We start from the raw sequence: 19,520 nt of genomic DNA, 5'->3' as shown, positions 1-19,520 counted from the left end.
GTGTAGACCCCAGCACTAGAACTATGTTGTTTGTCTTGAGTGACAGGCCAACATTTTTGAGTCCAGGTGTTCATTCTGACAACGATGTGAATTTTTGTTCATCATTCTTGGCATGAGTGGTTTGCGATCCTGTTTTCTCCTTCTCTTTCTCTCTCCAGCCTCTATCCTGTAAGATCAGTTCAGAAGTGTTTTTTCTGTATTTTATTAAATTATTGCCTCCTTTCCTACTGTTTTTATTTAGCATCAGTTCACAGCAAATGTCTTTTCATCTGGTTTCCTTTTGCTGGGACATGTGTATAATGCTGCATCTTTCTTCTTGGTTCTAAAACAGTGTGAGCATTCAGCCTCTGACATTGCTTCCCAAAATCAGGAGTAATTCAGTGCGGTTTAAAGTGACATTTACCATTGTATAGGCTTGAATACGAGATTTCATAAATGTTGGCATTTTTTATAGTTTAGTTAGTGACCATATGTGTCTCGCTCACATTTTTTTTCTCTCCAACCTTCTATTTTCTCTGTCTCTGATGCAGAGGAACTCCAGTATCTCTGGATCGAGGGGCATGTACCAAGTGTCTGATCGACGCTCCTCCCCCAGCACTGGGTAAGTTTCTTTTGGGTAGTTGAGTTTAAGCCTGAATGCACTTTATTTTGGCTAATCTTTTATGCACTGGCTTTAGCAGACAAACTAATAAATCCAGCAGACAAAACAATTTGTGAAACCATCAGTTTTCAAGAACAGCAGTCCAGGCTACAAATGTGCATTCTACCTAAAGCCATAGTAAACCCACACTGCTGCCTTGCTGTTTTCTTTGCAAGAATAGAGAAAAATCAGGCAAGTATAGGCAGTTCTGAGCCATGGAGCAGCTCCTCCATTAGGTTTATCTCAGAACAAGACAACAGCTCACTCTCTTGCTTTCTGACTCACACTTCCCAGGCTTGAAAATCACAATGTTAAAGTTCACCTGGCTGAATGCACCATAATGTGAAACTAATAGTTACAGGAAGTGAATTTCCACTGAACACCATTTTTGACATTTGCCCATTTTCTGCTGCAGGACCAAATAGTTTACAGATTGCCTGAGTCTTAAGTAAATAAAGCTGTCTGTACTTTCCATGATGCAGCATATTTGCCCATTCACTATGAACACACCTAAGAGACTGGCTATGTCAGAACCACAAGAACTAGAGAAACAACACCACAAAGAAACAGGGACTTAGAACTGCTGGAAAGTATGAGCAGCATTTAGCAAGAAGCCTGACAAAACAGTGGAGAATATATAGCCGTCTTAAATGAGCCCCCTGACTAACATCAGGTGTGTGTGTTTTTGAGGAGGTGGAGCCAGTGCCTCAAACAACCAGTCAGAACCTAAAGATCAATCAAGAATGTCCTGGAGGCTCCAGCAGCAAAGCCACTACACTTTCATAGTCTTGCTTTCCTTTTTGATAATGAGACAAGCTAACCCATGGGTGCTCAATCTATCACACCTGGCTGTAATATTCAGGTCCCCCCCCCCCAGGCCTTGATTACCAGGGCTACGTTCAGCCCTGACAAAACATCGAAAAAACGATTAAACAGAAACGGTGATGTGTTAAACATTGTTGTGTTGCGCAAGTGTTGCTACTAGTACAGCTGAGAAGGCTATTAGTGATATTTTTTGAAGTATTTTCAGAACCTGACAAAATGGATTTAAATACATGTGTTTATGTCAAAGTGCATTTTCTTCATCTTCAATTATTGCTTACACCAAGCTGCCGCAGTCGCATTTGTGAAGGACTTTATTAGAATCCACAGTGTGCACTGCCTTTTTAGTACAGCTGTGTTTACATACGTCACTTCTGATTGGGTAACACACATCAAATGAGTGAAAACATACATCAAAGCCCATTGCACACTCTGGTGGTAGATCTCCAGGACCAGGATTGGGCACTCCTGAGCTACCCATAATGAGTTAAGTAGAGCTGGAATCAGATAGAATAAAACAGTGGTGGACAGTGGCAAAGTACATGTACACCACTGTTGTACTTAAGTATTTAAAAAAGTATTTCTGTTTTTATGACTTTCACTTTCACTCCAATACACTTCACAGCAAAATACCCTACTTTTCACAACATACTGTGATTAGATTTTCCAAAATATGGGATGAACTTTCACCAAGCCATTCATACTGCAGCTGTCAATAAATCCCTCCCCTAAATGCTGAATGTCCTTTTGTATCTTATCAGCTGTAGCTACACACACAATATTCTGAATGTAGGAAAGCTAGTAGTCCAGGATTAGACTTAGTTTCCCAGACCCAGATTAAGTCTAAGCCTAAACTCTAGCCTGAGCCTAGAGTTTCCAATGGTTCCAATGGCTCCATTGTGACTAATACTTAAGCCTAATCTAACCTAATTTAAGATAAATCTGTGTCTAGGTAACCATATGCTTTAAGATTAGTCCTAGACTAATGATTGCTATCATCGTTGAGCATATAACTCTGTCCAAGTCTAGGTTTAATTTGTGTTCAGAATGTCTAAGTGGATTAAAATGTATTCATTATTTCTTATGTTCAAGTTTGTTCTAGGGAGTTAAAGATGTGGTTCACCGAAAAAGAGAATTCACAGAATTTTCTCTTTAGCTCAAACGTAGTTGATCAGCTTAGGCTTTGTTAGTAAGCAAAGTTTGCTTCTTTAGTTTTACCGTGGAGCTACAAGGCTAATGTAGGTAACAAGTACTGCAAACTGTGGATGTTACTGTAAGGAAGAAATGTGGATGACATAGTGCCGTGGTTTCCTCACTTAGACTGACCATATTGGGCATACAGAGAAAATGAATAATAAAATCTATTATTTATTATGTATAAAATCTATTATTTAGTGGGATACTTCTTTAAAGGATAATGCTGGTCTATTTTTTAGTCACCTCCAATAACTGAAACATTTAACTAGTGATTGTTCCAGAGTCCTTATAGGGAAGCATGTCCACTCAATGGCTATCTAAGTGATGCTCCTGGGCAGTTATTTCCAGTCATACAAAACCAGGCTCCTGTTTTTTTAACGTTGTATGGGAGGGACCTTTAAACCTGAAACTGAAAGCCATGTTAAAAACCAGTTGGCTATTTTGTAGAGCGAGACCTGTAAACAGACGCCGTTTTAATCTGTTTAAACACGTGCATGCACAAGCACACAAATACACAACTCTGTCATTTAGAGTGTGCTTGATTTGATTATGTCCATGTATCAGTAGACAAGGTAAAAGAAGCTAAATGGGCACCTCTCAGACACAACCACAACACTGCACAATATTTTTGTATAAAAAGCAGGAAATAGGGACTGTATGAAATCACTTCTCTCTAATCACAGGCAATTCAGAGTAATTTCAAAGTAAATTACCTCTCTAATCAAAGGTGATTCTCTCTAAAGTGCACTGAAGACATAACCTATAGAACCATGATTTTTAGTTATCCTTGTTTTGCAAAAGAAAATTGCTTTCAAGTGCTCAGAAAGTGCGTTTAGCACTAAAACCCCACACTCATAATTATTGTGGTGGGTTTATGCCCAGGATGCATTTGAAATAGCAAATTTGGGCCAGCTGGAATTCCATGGCTTCAGTCACCCAGACAGCATCAAAGAAGACCGAACATTTAAATTTGGTCTCATGCTGTAAACAGTGAGAAATAGAATTATTAAGGTCTGCCAAACCCATTAGTCAATTCAGATTCAAAGTCTCTGTGAATATGATTTTGCTTTCCGAATCAGAAGAACGTTATGGTAACATAATGCATGAGTGATAACAGATGACCGATGCTAGAGGTAATAGCCTGACATGATATTATATACAGCTTAGCCAGTTTAATTGCATCACAGATCAATCACTTCTTATCTTGGTTATTCAATCTTGTTTACTTACTATGAGCCTGGTTCACCCACACAACGCCCCTCTGTCGTCACCTCACAGATATAATGAGTGTATTTTCTTGCACTGGGATATATATATAGAACATCATTTTTATGTAATATTGCCAAACATACATGAGTGACTGCTCTTAGAGCTGAGAGCAGTGACTGACACAGGACTTTCCATCTGCTTGCTCTGTATTTGAGCATTGGACTCGAGAGTGTGGATTAATCATATTCTGGTATCCCTGAAGTTGATGTCACTTATGCCTCAGAGATTTCCCTCTGTTAGATCTTTAAGCCTGAGCTAAAAATGGCTATTTTTGCCTTTTAATCTAGTGTCTTTCTTTAACAGCAAGATTTGTCAGTGCTTTCATTGCATCGCAATGAAAGTCACAAACTATAATTTTGTGCAAGCAAACATAGAAATGGGATGTACTTCACACTTTCCTGGCCTTTTATTGTTACTCTGATGTAAGGTTTCACCACATGGACATAAAATGCAATGTTTGATAAAGTTGTTGGATATTGCCATTACAATGAGAAGGGTTAAATTATGCTTAAACAGTATGCCTTTGATTCTGATGGGTGACACTTCATGAGCTTTTTGGCTGCATAAATAACAGAAATCTAACTGACTTTTTATTCTCTATTGTGTGAAATAAAATAAATATTTTATTGGAAAATAAAAATAATGAAACACCTGCAAGCATAATCTATATGTGTCGTACAGCTGTTAAAAAACCAGTCAGAATTCCTTGTCATTTTTTTTTCTACAGGCTTGCCAAAATGAATAGATATGTATTTTATCCCTTAAAAGCTCCTTGTAGTAGTGTTTTATTTTTATAAAAGGTTGTTGTGTATAGACGTGTGCATAAAGAAAGCTTCAGTTACACATGCTGATCTCTTTTACCATTTTAACAATGTAGACACGCATCTCGTGGGACCAGACAATCTTGTAAATATCTGGGGCCAACTTATTAAACTTCATGTCTGCACACCTTCCCCAAAATCCACCCCAAATTCCTCTAGTCCCTGTTCTCATAACATCCAGAGTATAATAATTAACACACACTTTCTAGGCCTCTTATCCTTAAAAAACAGTAACACAACTCAATACAATATCGTTCAGAACTCACATTCAGCCCAAAATTTATAATGATTGTCCAAAGATATATCTTTATGATCATATTGATCATATCTGGCCCTGGGAGGCTACTCTGGGCAGATGTTAATGAGTTGAAGGCAACAAAAACAAAATCTGAATGTATTGCTGACGACATGTTAGGTAAAGTAGGGTTAATCAGTTGTTTTGTTGGCTCCATCAACTACCTAATAATTCATTAATATGTGTCATTCAAGATAATTAATTCTGTAATGCTTGCACATGAAGTAGTATTAATAGGCTGTTTTTGTCACCACTGTGGAGCCAGCAGTGACGTTGTTGATGTTATTGTAAAATCAGAGTGCACGCTGGAGAAGAGAAGCTATTGAATAGCACTGTAATTGCTGCATTAGCAGTGCGTTAATGCCGTCCTCCAAGAGGGTGTAATTTAGTACAGAGGTCCCCAAACGGGATTTACTTGTGACTGGTAACAGCTGGGATGATGCAGTTTCTGTTTTCATAGCCCTGCAAACATCCACTCACGCGTCACATCTGCACCTCCGTAACAACACAGTAAAGGTCAGTGAGCTGGAAAAGCTGCGGAGAGTTGACAGCAGCTCCTGTGTTTGTGTACATTTGCGTGAACAAGACAGCATATTAAAGTGTGCGTAAAGTGCAAGAATGTGTTGCCATGGTACCCGGTAGACATTTGTAATATTTACTTGTGGGCAGTTCTAATTTTTCCTGATGCTCTTGTTTGAAGCAGTCACTGTCGACAGTCACAGTCCACTTCAGCCAGGTCCCTTTAAGTCTGAGAGAGTGGCCACAAACTGCAACGTCTAAAGAGTGACTAAGTGTCTGGCTGGAATCCCCAGTGGAAATTTTGTCCCAGCTAAAACCCTGGAGGAAAACATTCTTTTCCCACAATGCCTTGCAGAAGCCCCAACTATCTGTGGTAGTAGACTTTAACTCTTAACATTGACCTGAGAGCAGTGAGGGATACTGGACCTGAATCAGTGCAGCTGCTGGAGGCAATCTGACAGAACAGTTGAAAAGTTTTTCATATTAAAAACTTCAGCTAAGAGTGGGTTGCATCTAGCCAGCTGAAGGAAACTACTTCATTTAGCCGTCAGGGATTTTCCTGCACTCACTGAAAAGGTTTTATAAGCATGCAGTGTTTCGCGTTTGCACTCGAAACCTGACATGAAGGACAGTGTTCAAGATTGTTGCACACTGTTGTATCTGAGGAAGAGTGCATGCAGAAGGTAGGATACCAACAGAGGATCATAAACCAGCAACTGAGAAAACTGAAAAACCTACCAGAAGAAAGGATATTCTGCCAGAACACTACCCACATGATCATTAGGAGCCAGAAACGACTTGATGGCACTTAATAATAATAACCTAAGCTCTATTAGTTTGTAGCATATGACTGTGAGAATTAACAGATAACTCAGTCACTGTTGGTTTTAAAAAGTTGTTCATTTATTGGTTTACTTCATGCAAAGCATAAAAAAGGCATTGGTTTTTCCTGCACGTGAGCATAACTACCACCACATCTTCTACTGGACTGGATCTCATACACCATCAATGTATTCACTCCTGTGTCCGCTTCAGGGTTAGGGATCATCTCAAAATGACTATGTGAAAAAAATGCTATTATTATAAAAGTATTGAACACTAATGTATCCATGGGCATCTCTTTCATAGGGCGTCTGGCCGGGTGAAGTCGGTGTCTCAGGGCTCAGCAGTAGGCTACGACAGTGACAGTGTGGACCTGCATGCTCTGGAGGGCAGCCTGGAGGCACAGTACTACCATGCACAGTGCCGCCTCGGAGAGTCTGGGGCTTACGAGCGGGGTCCTGTGTCTGGCGGGGCACCCCGCAACTGGGGCCTCCGCAAGCAGGCCATCCAGAACTGGCAGCGGCGGCCCTACCGCAACAGCACAGAAGGCGAAGAGGGCGATGTGTCTGATGTGGGCTCCCGCACCACTGAGTCGGAGGCAGAACTCTGGGAGCAGGAGAGGAGGGCGTCCGCTGACAGCCAACAGCACGGAGGCCATCGCGGAGGTTACCGGCTTGGCACGGGTATGTTGGTCTGTGACCGATGGACCGAACTCAGGTTTTGATTCTTTTATGCTCATACTTGATGGACTCTGTGATACCATGTATCAGAATAAAATCCAGTCCAAGGCCTTTGGAAAAAAAACAGGTATCCCATGGTATCACAGATCCATCGCCATGCTTCACAGTGGGGATGGGGTACTTTTCTGTATAGCTATCTTTGTGTCCATGCTAAACTCACCGCTTGCCTGAAACCTTTTTTCTGATCCCATCATGTTCCACTGAACAGCTTTAGTAATGTTTGATGAACTGTAGGAGCTACAGTTTGCTGTTCTTGACAGCAGAGGCTTTCTTCTGGCAAACCTACCAAACAACTTGTGGTTATACAGGTAGTGTTGGATTGTGGTTTGGGAGACTTCAGACCACATTAGACATAACTAATGTCTGCATTTCCCCATCTGTGATTCTTGGACATTCTTTGTCCACTCAAACCATCTTTCTCACTGTGTGTGAGGTCAGTATAAACAGAAGTTTTCTTCCCTGATTCCTGATTTGTGCTCAACAACCTTTTGTTGTATATTATATTATTCTCTGTTTTTTTCTATTAATGATGGATGACTGTGGTAATTTGGCCTATGGTTAATCTCATACATATTCCATAGTGAAACAGGAAGCCATGGCTGACTATTCAAGTGGCCCTAATCACTTAGGTGAACTTTAAATGATAAAATATGAATGAGAATATACATCAGCAATTGTGGTGGCGACAATTGTAGCACACAGATTCAAGAAAAAATGTTATTTCATGACAATACTTTTTCTTTCAGTCATTATATTTTAAATAAGGCTTATGTTTAAATTAAACATTTGCTCATGATTACCAGGGTTGCCAGAATTTTTGGAGGGCAATGTTTTTATCCTTAAGTTTTATCCTTTACAATCCAGATTATTGTGTCTGAGGTTTGTTTAGTTGTAGTGTAGTGTTTATTGTGCATGAATGCTTTGACTAAGAGCATTCTGCATCATGTTTCATAAAAAACAAATATTGACATTATTCCAACCAATGTTTGTTTCCATTTACTAGTCAAACCAGAGAATGACATGAACGGTTGTTTTACACACAGACTGCAAAAAGAAATGAGATGCACAGTATCTAGCCAAAAGGGCAGTGACCCACACATTTTCAGTCCTATAATTACCCAAGCAATTACACACCTGATATGAAGTCATTATGTATCAAGTAGTTACATAAATGTTAGCATGTTGTAGGTTGTGTCAAGTGTCCCTCTGACTCTATAGCCAACAGTTGGTAGACCCCCTGGGTCACGACTGGAGATAGGGGCTGGGGTCTGTCTCTGTACACCCGCTATAGAGTTCACACAATAGTGCAGGACACAGGCCGGGGAAACTAGGTCAATGTGAGAGCAGCTACTGCTGGAGCACTTCAGAGAACAGCCAGGGCCAGAGTCACAGAGGGATGAGTAACGAGCACAGCAGCCCACTCACTGACTTCAGATCAGCCATAGGCAGCGACCACAGAGGGGATGAGTAATGGCCAGACGGCCACAAACTCTCTTACAAATGAATTGTGGAACACAAGCTATCATTAGTGCATACAGTGCATACAGGGGAAGGACTTTGAATACAAAGAAGTACAAACGAATGTGTTATCCATTGGCTCGCACTTAATCATTCCTCTCATGTGCTGTCATCATTACTGTTCTTTTCCATTGAGTTGTATTAGGTGAAGGAAGTGGCACTGTTAGCTCTACTGCTGTACTGCGACTAACAATTCACAATCTGACAGCACCCAGCAGTCCTTCTTTGCCCTCCCTCTCTCTCTCCCTCTCTCTCTCCTATTAGTAAAGACACTGCTGTGCTCGAAAAAGTCATCTCCCTCCTGCCTATGTGCTGTGTTCTTATTTTCAGTATGCATGAGGGAGTCGCATGATTACTCCCACTCAATCTCCAGTGCAATAAACAACTAATGTTTTTCAGCTGCACCTGCAGTTCCATGATTTCATCAGTGCAGCCAGACTCTCTGACACTGCAGTGGTATGTCTGCAAGTGAGGCCTGCTGGGATTGTACAGTCAGTTCATAAAATAGAGTTTAAAGCTTAATAACTTGATATTTTCAGAGTAATATTACATGAGAAATGATCACAGTCAGTATGACAATATTTGCCCTTTTTAATATGGATATATGCATATATGCAAATAAGGCTTTTGACCAATCACGGTGTCTTTTGTTGTGTGCTGTGAGCATCTGGATGTTTTCAGATAAGTGTTTCTCTAGGTGTTTTGATGGATCAAAATTCTATGAATATTCTGCAGATTCTAAGTCACATATCCTCCTACGTTGTGGTGGGGGGGTGGGATGCTGGAGCCTATCACAGTGATCATAGCTGGATCAAGCTGTTTAAGAAGATGAAGATTAAGATTTTTTTTTTTTTTTGGAGGCCTAATGATGTCTGTGTTTTTGGCTTAATATTATCATTGTACTTGTTGTATCTAAACAGTTACTCAAGTATTCTTACTTCATTGTTAAAGCTTGGTTGGGGTTAAATTCTTGAAATGTTCAATGAATGGAAAATCATCCAGTCATGCTTATTTTCCTCTATGATATCTAGGTAGATACAACCAAGGGCGCCCCCCAATTGGTTAGGTCTTCAGGAACCGGACAGAAAGCTTAATGCATCAGATAAACCACTAACATATTTAGGATATGACAATGGAATCAACCATTAACAACTTTATAATAAAAAACATCATTAGATATGTCACTGACTGCGAATGCAAGTGGTAGCCTGACCTGCATTTGAGTCAGATGTTAGAAAGGGAAACAGCAGCAGATCTTTGCCAGTGCTCTTTACTGAGTCAGTGTAAGACTGCTATAAGGTCAAATATATCTTAATATTTCTGTTACAAGGTTCAAATTAAACATGAAATGTCTTGCAAGCTTCAAATATTTTTGTTTAATCGAGAATCATTTTTCCTCATTTTTGAGCAGGTTTTGACATTTACGGTCCAGACTGAAGGCCTAGCTCTAACAGTCACGGTTTGCCACAGAGTGATAGGCTATGTAAACAGAACATGACTAACTAATTAAGTTTTTTAGTCTGGCAGAGAATAATGCAAATGAAACAAAAACTCAGCAGATCTGCAGGGTACATGAGATATCCTCTCTGGTAGAGAGTAAAATGGGCAAGCTTATCCCGAAAAAGGGTACCAGTTGATTGATTTTGCCTGTCAGTTGTTTTGACGTTTGCCTCTTCTAGGGACCACATCCAGGTTAGCGTACTGGGCTGTATGATGTATCCAGGAATGTGCTTGTAAAGAGGAAGTATTCCCACCCTTGCTACTAATATGTTTTGTGCACAGATGGTATGTAATTCTGTTAGCATGCAGTTCTGTGTTAATTTGGTTGGAAATCAAAATATTACAAGCTGGTGTCTAACAAAGTATTAAATAATATTAGAGGCTTTTGTAATATGTTCCAAAGCACATCACTGTGTAGCAGTAATCACAGGTAGTTTTCTGACCAAGACTGATCTGAGTAAATATTGACCATGCTGGAATCTGTTCAGAATGAACTACTACAAGACGATGTTGTTTCCGCTACCATCCCACTACAGTAAACAAGTGATATGTCAAGCTCACAGCAACTTCAGAAGACCTGAAAGAAGCATTGATCATCTTGATAGGGGCTTAAACACAACAGCTTACGCTGTGGATTCATCCGTCTCATCTACTTTGCCGTCCTCTAGTGGCCTCCTTATAATTTTTTAGACCCCCCTGTCTACTGTAGGAGGCCAGGCTTTATTTATACTGTGCCTCCGTTACAGAAATTCCCCCATACGTATCAGGTGTTCTAAATTTAATCATCACTTCAGATTTTGCCCTCTCATGTAGAGCTGATCGATTTAAAGGAACCATTTATTTCCATATATTTTACAGCTATATTTTAGACCTTTCTAATGTCTTTTGCTAAGACTGATTTGGTTATAAATGCACTAATATAATATTTTATATATATATATATATATATATATATATATATATATATATATATATATATACTAATGCTGTGGATGAACCATATCTCCCTCAGTATTTCTCTAAAACCAGGAGAGCTGTTCTTTCTCTCTTGGCTCTGTGCAATGTGTGAAAGTCTTGAGTGTGGGAGGGAGTTTTCAGCAGCCTGCTGTTACTTCAGAGTGGGTCTCTGGGCGTGCTGCGCAGTGCATGACTCAAAAGGCAGCTGATGGCTCCATAGCTGGCGCTGAGACATAGAAACGATTGCAGGTCACATGCTATGCAATGGCGTCTGTAGAATCACTTTGTTTATGACACTCTGGCATCACCTTATGGATGCATGTAGTATAGCACCATTGTGCGGTAGATTTCAGAGATGGCTTCAGTGACAACTGAACAGTCTGGCGGGAATAACTCACATTTTTCCCCTTACCCAGAATACAATCACTCACTTAAGACATGATTGGTGTACGAAGTTTGCTTCTTTAGTTTTGTACCGGAGCTAAAAATATAGCTAATTAATAATAGAAGCTCATAACAAACTAATTAGCATTGTGTAAACTGCATGCCTAAATCATCTCAAAAGTTGCCTCAGACCACTGCAAGTTGTTATTTATGTTCCTTCTGTGGGTTCTTATGTGTTTTGGATGCTCATTTGTTTACTAATTGATAGGGAATAAGCTTCCATTACTTGTTAACTCCAGTAGCCTCTGATGCAAAACTACGGAAGCAAGCTTCAGACATCAAACATGATTGATCAACCACATATGGAGAAAAGATGACATACATTTAGAGCATATTAGACTAAATAGCATTTTGTACTGCTCATGTAAAGAAATGAGGTTCGTCTAACTTTTTTGGTTGGCCCTGTCATTCCAGTGTGTTTCTCTTATGACTCCTCTCCTTCTTTTCTCTCCCCCAGGTCGTTCGGAAGCTGGCTACAAACCCTGCCGCCATGAGAAGAGCCCCTCTAAGTCCAATGAGGTGATCAGTCCTGAGGTGCTGAAGATGCGGGCTGCGCTGTTCTGCATCTTCACCTATTTGGACACCAAAACCCTGCTGAGGGCAGCTGAGGTGTGCCGCGACTGGAAGTTTGTGGCTCGCCACCCAGCCGTCTGGACCAGGGTGCTTCTGGAAAATGCTCGCATCTCCTCCAAGGTACCACCATACACGGCATTTATTTAATGTTATTTATTTAACTTTTTATTTATAATAACTTTTATTTCTTGTTTTAGTTCTTCTCTTTGTCCTTTATTACTTTTTACCTTATTTTAATTTGTTTTTATTATCATTATTATTATCATTATATTTTTTATTTTATTAATCGCTTATCTTCTTTTGATCTTAATCTCTTATCAATTAAACCTCAAGTTTAATTTTTATTATTATTTTTATCTATTTTTTCTTTTTTTCACTGTTATTTTTTTATTTTCTTTTCATTTAAAATGATTAAATATAGATTTAAAAATATATTTAAATATAGATTTCCTTGTCATGTCAATCCGTTTTTTTGTAAACGCTCGGCTACATTGAAAATGAGGGTTACCCTCAAATGTACTTCCGAGTCAAAATAAAAGTTGATTGATTTGCTTTATAAAAGTTATCATGCTGCCATTGCTTTAAATAAGGGTCAGCCAGGCATGTATGTGGAATTAACTGGCCTGACCTTAATTTACATAATGTTTCTAGAATTTATAGAAAAATACAGGCCAGTGGAGTGCTTTAAAACCCCCAGCCCTAAAACACTTGTTTTTTTAAGTGAGTGACGGATGGCTTATTATGATTAGATCCATTTTCAAATTTTTCTGTTGAGTTCAGTTTTTTCCGCTAAAATCTGCAGATTCTAAGATTCTAAGTGTTTTCACAACACTCGAGTAAAACTGAGCTCTGTGGGCCACTACTTAGCAGCATCCATCATGAAATAACTTGAACCTATCACAGTCTTGTATACTGAAATATGCTAATGAGGGGAAGAACCTCTATCTGCAGAGTAAGCACTTTTGTAGCTAACTTAATGTTTGTGGCATTTGGACTGTGTAGTTAAATAAATGCTACAGCATCACACACCACAGCACAGGTTTGATTCTGACTAATTGAAGCCTTTTATTGCAACAGTATCTTTAAAACCCCAGCAATGTCGTGGATTTGGAAACTAGGAGGCAGTGGAAAGTTTTTAACTTGCATAATCATGCATATTCATAAATCTTCATGTTCTTATTAAGAGTTAAGGTTTAGGGATGCTCCTGTGCCATTTTTAGCTGCTCTGACTAAAGTAAATTTTGACTTTAATGATTCTTTGAAGTCCTCCAACCCTGAAGCTGAGAGGCTAACATAGCTAACTCATAATAAGTGCTTATACTCCATCGGTTAACATCATGCAACTGCCTAAATCATTATACGCTAGGCTCCACTGAGGTGTTCAGTAATCTTCAACAGACTTACTTATGTGGTTCATGGCATTATCACATACTGTTATCTATAACAATGTGGACCAAATATGTTAAATATCTAAATATATTTAATAGCGGCCATGTTGAAGCTTGGATTTTGTCTTACCTTTTGTCACCGGGAAAATTTTAATTAATTGTATTTTAATTTTTTAATTTATTGTATTTTGTTTGTGTTTCTGTATCTGCAGTTCTTGTGCACACTGTCTCAGTGGTGCACGCAGACGCACTCTCTCATCCTGCAGAACCTCAAACCCAGGCAGAGAGGGAAGAAGGAGACCAAGGAGGAGTACCTGAAGAGCACACGGTACCATCCTTCACTGATAAACCCCTGTTTAAGTACAATGTATTCCTTTCTTTCAGCGTACATTGTAGTGGTTTATGAAATGCCTGAGAGTTTTCTCTATAACACAGTCTTCATATCCATTTTTAATTTATTTACCTCCCTATTCTCTCTCTTTTTCTTCTCTCTTTCGTACATGTTGTCCTGTATACTGCCCAGTATCCCATTTTTATGCCCATACCTCTTTTTTTCTCACAGACTCACAGAAACACACACATACACAGCATACTGAGTCAGTGTTTCTGCTGGAAGATGGACTGTGCCAAGGGAGCACTCTTTATCTCCTGTTAAAAAAGCATCAGCCTATCTGTATAGGGCCGAGTTCCACCTGTACACAGGGCTTTATTTGAGGGAGGATGCGAGAGAATGCCCTTTCCCCCCTGTCAAAGTGATCCAGAGAACATTCTCCAACACCCCCCTTTCCATCCCCACTATCTCCTTTGGCTTAATATCACCTAAGATGTTGAAATTTGTATTCCTTCCATATTTGAATTGTACACACCAAGGTGCCTTTGCACCAAAGCCCAGAAAAAAAACAACACACAGGCACTAAGATTATCACAAGCTGTTTGTGTTCAGTCAGTTGCAGCAAAGAACCTAAAATGCTATGGCATTTAAAAAGTGTGATTATTGGTTTGTATGTGGCCTAATCTAAATAGTGAAAAACATCTGAACAGGCTGAAAAGATAAAACTGTGATAAAAAAGAAAGTGCTATTTCTACAACCACATCAACAACCACTTCTGTCCTTTTTATGTGGTCTGTATAGACAAGAGAGCTGTCTTTGTTGTAAATCGTAATGAGGTAGTTTCATATCTAACTGTGGTCAAAACTACATTGATTATGAAACAGATCAGGGCTGGAGTTGTAATTAATATCCTTGATCAACTATTTAGTCACATAAGGGCTCTGCTAAGTTGTTCTTTCATTTTCTCTCTATTGTTCGTACCTGTATGTGTTAGTGGGTGTCTAGAGGAGGGTCTGGAGGCCTTGCTAAAAGCTACAGGAGGAAACCTGCTCATTCTAAAGGTGTCTCATTGTCCTAACTTACTGACTGACCGCTCTCTGTGGCTGGCCAGCTGCTACTGCCGAGCTTTGCAGGCTGTTACGTATCGGTAAGTCCACTAGGGGGAGCTGCTTTGTGCTTACTGTTTCATATCCATCTAACTCTGCTTTGGCAGAAAGTGAGTATTAATACATAAAATACTGTGTTTCAGAGTGCTGGATGATCTGAATATTTGTGTCTTTCAGGAGTGCCACAGACCCTGTGGGCCAAGAGGTTATCTGGGCATTAGGAGCAGGCTGCAGGGACATTATCTCCCTACAGGTGGCGCCCTTACATCCCTGGTAAGGGCAGTAACTAGTAATTCCCTCTAGAGCTATTGAAATAGGTGGTCAGCTATGGTAGTGTAAAGTTTTTCAGGTATAATATGTACAGTTTGAAATCAAGTTTGAGCTCCTGTATCTGTAAGAAATAATGTCACCAAATAAAGTCAAAAATAGTCCAAAGAAAGGTAGAAAGAGTAACAATACAAACTCCATACAGGTTCTCTAAACACCCTTGGTTAATTAGTCATATGAACCCACCCCACTGCCCCCCCCCCAAAAAAAAAAGCAAATAACAACTCTGACTCTGATACAGATAAGAAATTTTAAAGTCACCAGGTCATCATCTGTAAACTAAACCATAGAGCGCACCAGTGAAAACAATGACTGATTCTGACAGAGTGTCAGAAATGATCTAATAAGAATGAATATTAGAATTAAATCCATGATAATGTTCAGTAAAGTCTTTCCGAGGCTTTCAAAGGGTGAAAACGTTCAGTCTGTAAGACTTTAAACTGTTGTGCAGTTTGAAACTACGTCTACTGATGCTGTCTGTTATTTGTGTTTTTTATAAGATTATTCAGAGAAGTAATCTCATCTTAATGTTTGTTACAGTCAACAGCCAGCACGATTCAGTAACAGGTGCCTGCAGACGATTGGCCGATGCTGGCCACACCTGCGAGCCTTGGGAGTGGGCGGAGCTGGATGTGGTATACAAGGATTGGCTTCTTTGGGTAAGTGAAAGGAAACAAGTGGTGAGACTGATTATTCAGTAGAAAAGACAGACAAACCACAATCATCCAACAGCTGTTTGGGCATATAGAGAAAAAGACAACTTTGGAGAGTAATTATGTTATTTTCACCAAAGTGTTTTTTAATACAGAATACTATATGAATTCTTTTATACTTAATGTCTTCATAACGTTGCTGAGGTTGCTTAATCGTGGAAGTAAGTTCTTGCTGACTCCCACCGTATGTGGAGATGCAGAGGCGCAGGAAATTACCCTACAAAGTGGATGACATATTCATCTTCACCCGGGGAAAAACATGAATGACTTAATTGTGAATCAGTGTTTCGAATGTAGAACGACTGCGTGATGGTATGTGCATCACGGCTTCTTGCATTTTCAGACATAATGGCTTTGACCTTTATAAAATATGAGTTTTTTTTGGAAGGTACATTAAGTTCTTCTGAGCAGTTTACATTTTTCAGTCATGGGGTATTTTCACTTGCTCAAAACAACTTGAAGTAAATTTCAGCAGATTAACTGTTCTCCTTTGTTGGACAGGCTTGCTAAAGAGGAGCTGGGTCATTAGTAACAGTGCCTTTGTTTGTGTGTACCAGCAAGGAACTGCATGCGGCTACAGGTGCTGGAGCTGGACCATGTCAGTGAGATAAACCAGGAGGTGGCTGCTGAGGTGTGCCGAGAGGGTCTAAAGGGCCTGGAGATGCTGGTGCTCACCTCAACCCCAGTCACTCCCAAAGCCCTTCTCCACTTTAACAGTGAGTCCACAATTCTCTGATCCTATGTTTGCACACCATATTATGGACATAGGCTTTTACCTTTTTAATCCAATAAAGGGATTTTTAAAATAGACATCATTCAATTGATGAGAATTCCCAAACCCAGATTTGGTATATCCCGACTAGCGACGCATACTGAACGTTAAAATGAACTGTGCTCTTGTACATGTGGATTTCAGATCCATTAGTGTGCTACCCAACCTTCAGACATGGTGAAGTTTCACACCTTCACTTAGTCATATTTTCAATATTCTCTTATTCTCTCCTCCTCCTTTCTTCTCTCTTCCATCCTTCTCTCCTTGAGTAGGTGTGTGTCGTAACCTGAAGTCCATCGTTGTGCAAATAGGTATTGAAGATTATTTTGAAGACCCCAACAGCCCAGAGGCAAGAAAGCTCTTTGATGAAATGGTGAACAAGCTCCAGGTATGGATGAAGCTAAATTCAATGTTATACAATATTTAATCTTCTGTCAAAACGGCCCTTAATTATTCATTTTTACAGTGACAAGAAAAAAGCTGAAAGTATACATAACGAACCACGTATTTTTGATTAAAAAACTTAGAAGCCTCAACAACTAAATATAATATCAAGTTTTTCAGTATGTAGTGTGTCATCATGTTGCCTTTATTACAGCTTCCATTCTTTTTGGGAGACTTGCTTTCAGTTTTCACTCATTTTTTTTTTCACATCTCCAAAATTCAGTCTTAGAAGTTGGTTGCAATTTCTGCTTCTCATGATCCAAATAATCCCAAACAAATTCAGTGATGTTGAAGTCTGGACTCTGGAGTGGCCAGTGCACTGTTCTGAGAACATCACTAGCTTCTTTGTCTGATTTGTAAATTTTCCTATTTTGCCTTTTCTCAGTAAGATCTTCTTGACAGCTACACATCCTTTCAGACTCATAGTGTTGATTTGTCTTCTCACAGTGGAAGGATGGAAAGAAACTTCCAGAACTTTTTCAGACCTGGAGAAAAGTGTAGCTTGATTTTTTCCTCTCTCACAAAGATAAAAGCTTCAAGTACTTTTAATCTGAGGGAGACAGATTTGGTGGTCTGCCTGGTTTTCCACATTTTTTCTGTATCTTTTAAACATTTTTTGAGCTCCAGTTTTGGAAATCTCTGTGTTTTTTGTTATATTTCCGTCAGACTTCCCCCTTCTTTATGAAACATCTCTTGAAAAATGTGCTGTGGTTGCTACACAGCTAATGTCTGTTTTGCCTGGAAATTAAATGGATGAAGAGTTCTCTCTGACATCTGCACAGTACTGAATATGGGCTGAGAAAACAGAACAGTTACACAAGCACCTTGAGTTACATTCACTACAAAAATGCAATACTTCTTCTTCAAACTTACTGCCTAAACTTATGAAATCACAAAATGTCACATTATGGAATCATAAACATAACTAAGAAAATATTTTAAAATATTATTATACAACAAAAGTAATGTTCACATTTATGGAGAAAGGTCTGGGTAAAAGTTGTATCAGGCATCCAAGAGTTCCTGCTGTTGTGAAGCATTGCATTCCCTCAAATACCCTCCAACGATGTGGCACCGGAGAGCATGGCATCCAAAACTGGACAGTCTTGAGCAGTCACCCCAAGTCAAAGCAGCATGTGTGATGTGAAGAAGCTCGAAATGATCACCCGTCTGTGTAGCCGCCTACCGCTGGGCTAAAATTAACTAACCAAAGCTGTTCTGGAGTTAGAGGCCATGGGGTTTTCTGTCTCAGAGCCCGGCAGGCTGAGATGAATCAGTGACATTAGGGGAGCCCTTCTGCTACTACGTCGATGAATTGTGAGTCAACTGAAAATGACTCATCTTGTTTGCTTGCTCCAGGCTTGAAAGCTCTGGGGAGCTTCTGTTGGGACTAAGGATGAAAAAGACTTTTACAGGAAGTGATGAATGTGATTTCACCATAGCCACAGTTACATTTCACTTTTAAAGGTCTAAAGTATATGACCACTGACGTACAGGCCACCTGTCTCAGAGATTTGATGCTTTGGTTATGAAAGAGCCTTCTGACATGCAGCTAATAGCATTTTTGGATATGTTTGGGTAAAAAGTGCCACATTATCATGATTTGTAACAGCTTGCTTCGTATTTTAGGACCAAAACCATCACAGAGCACTTTCTGCAGGACACACTGAACTGACTTATGCTTCCCATGAAAGTCATTCATTTTATTCTAGGCTCTTTTGCTTTTTTACCCAATTGAATGCAATATGGGTCGTTTGAAGTATCTGTGTTCTTCTTAATCATGATAATGATGAATACGGGATCTCTATCTGTCCAAAGTGGCACATTTACATTTACTAAAATGATGTTTATAGACAGCAGGAATATTATGGTCACATATAAAAGCCATTGAGTATCATAATTGAGCAGAATTGAGAATTCACACTTGACAGAGATTGCAGCTAGGCATATAACATTCAGCATATTTTATCAAGTATTAAGACTAGTTACAGCAATAGTTGCTGGTCTCATTTGCATGTTTTCCCTGCTATAAGCATAACAGACCCAAGCCACGAAGGGTTTGACTACTGCATGATAACTAATAAAAGAAGTTGCATGTGTTAAAGTAGAGAAAACACAAAAAATATGCAGGTGTCCTCAGGCAGTTGATGCATCATGGCACACAGAACATTATATACACAATCAGTGGAATGTCTAACAAAACTAAGACACATTCAAGCTGTTTTTCTTTGTTCCTCCACACAGCAAGAAAGAATTAAGGAACAAGTGGGAAATCTAAGGTAGATTTGTACAGATGTGGTCCTCACTGTTTTTCCAAAAGAG

General features: G+C 39.5%; 1 protein-coding gene across 2 annotated transcripts in view; it reads left to right on the top strand.

Annotated features, from left to right (window-relative positions):
• Positions 1 to 19,520, top strand: part of fbxo41 (F-box protein 41) — a 71,908-nt gene that overhangs the window by 46,591 nt on the left and 5,797 nt on the right. For both annotated transcript variants that reach the window (XM_017709480.2, XM_037532862.1), the window contains exons 4-12: positions 531 to 601; positions 6,692 to 7,068; positions 12,002 to 12,237; positions 13,718 to 13,833; positions 14,831 to 14,983; positions 15,120 to 15,215; positions 15,810 to 15,928; positions 16,540 to 16,698; positions 17,027 to 17,142. In XM_017709480.2, coding sequence (XP_017564969.1) covers positions 531 to 601; positions 6,692 to 7,068; positions 12,002 to 12,237; positions 13,718 to 13,833; positions 14,831 to 14,983; positions 15,120 to 15,215; positions 15,810 to 15,928; positions 16,540 to 16,698; positions 17,027 to 17,142 — 1,443 coding nt within the window. The remainder of the gene's footprint in view (positions 1 to 530; positions 602 to 6,691; positions 7,069 to 12,001; positions 12,238 to 13,717; positions 13,834 to 14,830; positions 14,984 to 15,119; positions 15,216 to 15,809; positions 15,929 to 16,539; positions 16,699 to 17,026; positions 17,143 to 19,520) is intronic.

Source organism: Pygocentrus nattereri, chromosome 22 (genome assembly GCF_015220715.1).
Source record: "Pygocentrus nattereri isolate fPygNat1 chromosome 22, fPygNat1.pri, whole genome shotgun sequence".
NCBI lineage: Eukaryota > Metazoa > Chordata > Actinopteri > Characiformes > Serrasalmidae > Pygocentrus > Pygocentrus nattereri.
Note: the sequence above shows the minus strand (reverse complement) of the source record. Positions and strands in the feature narration are given on the sequence as shown.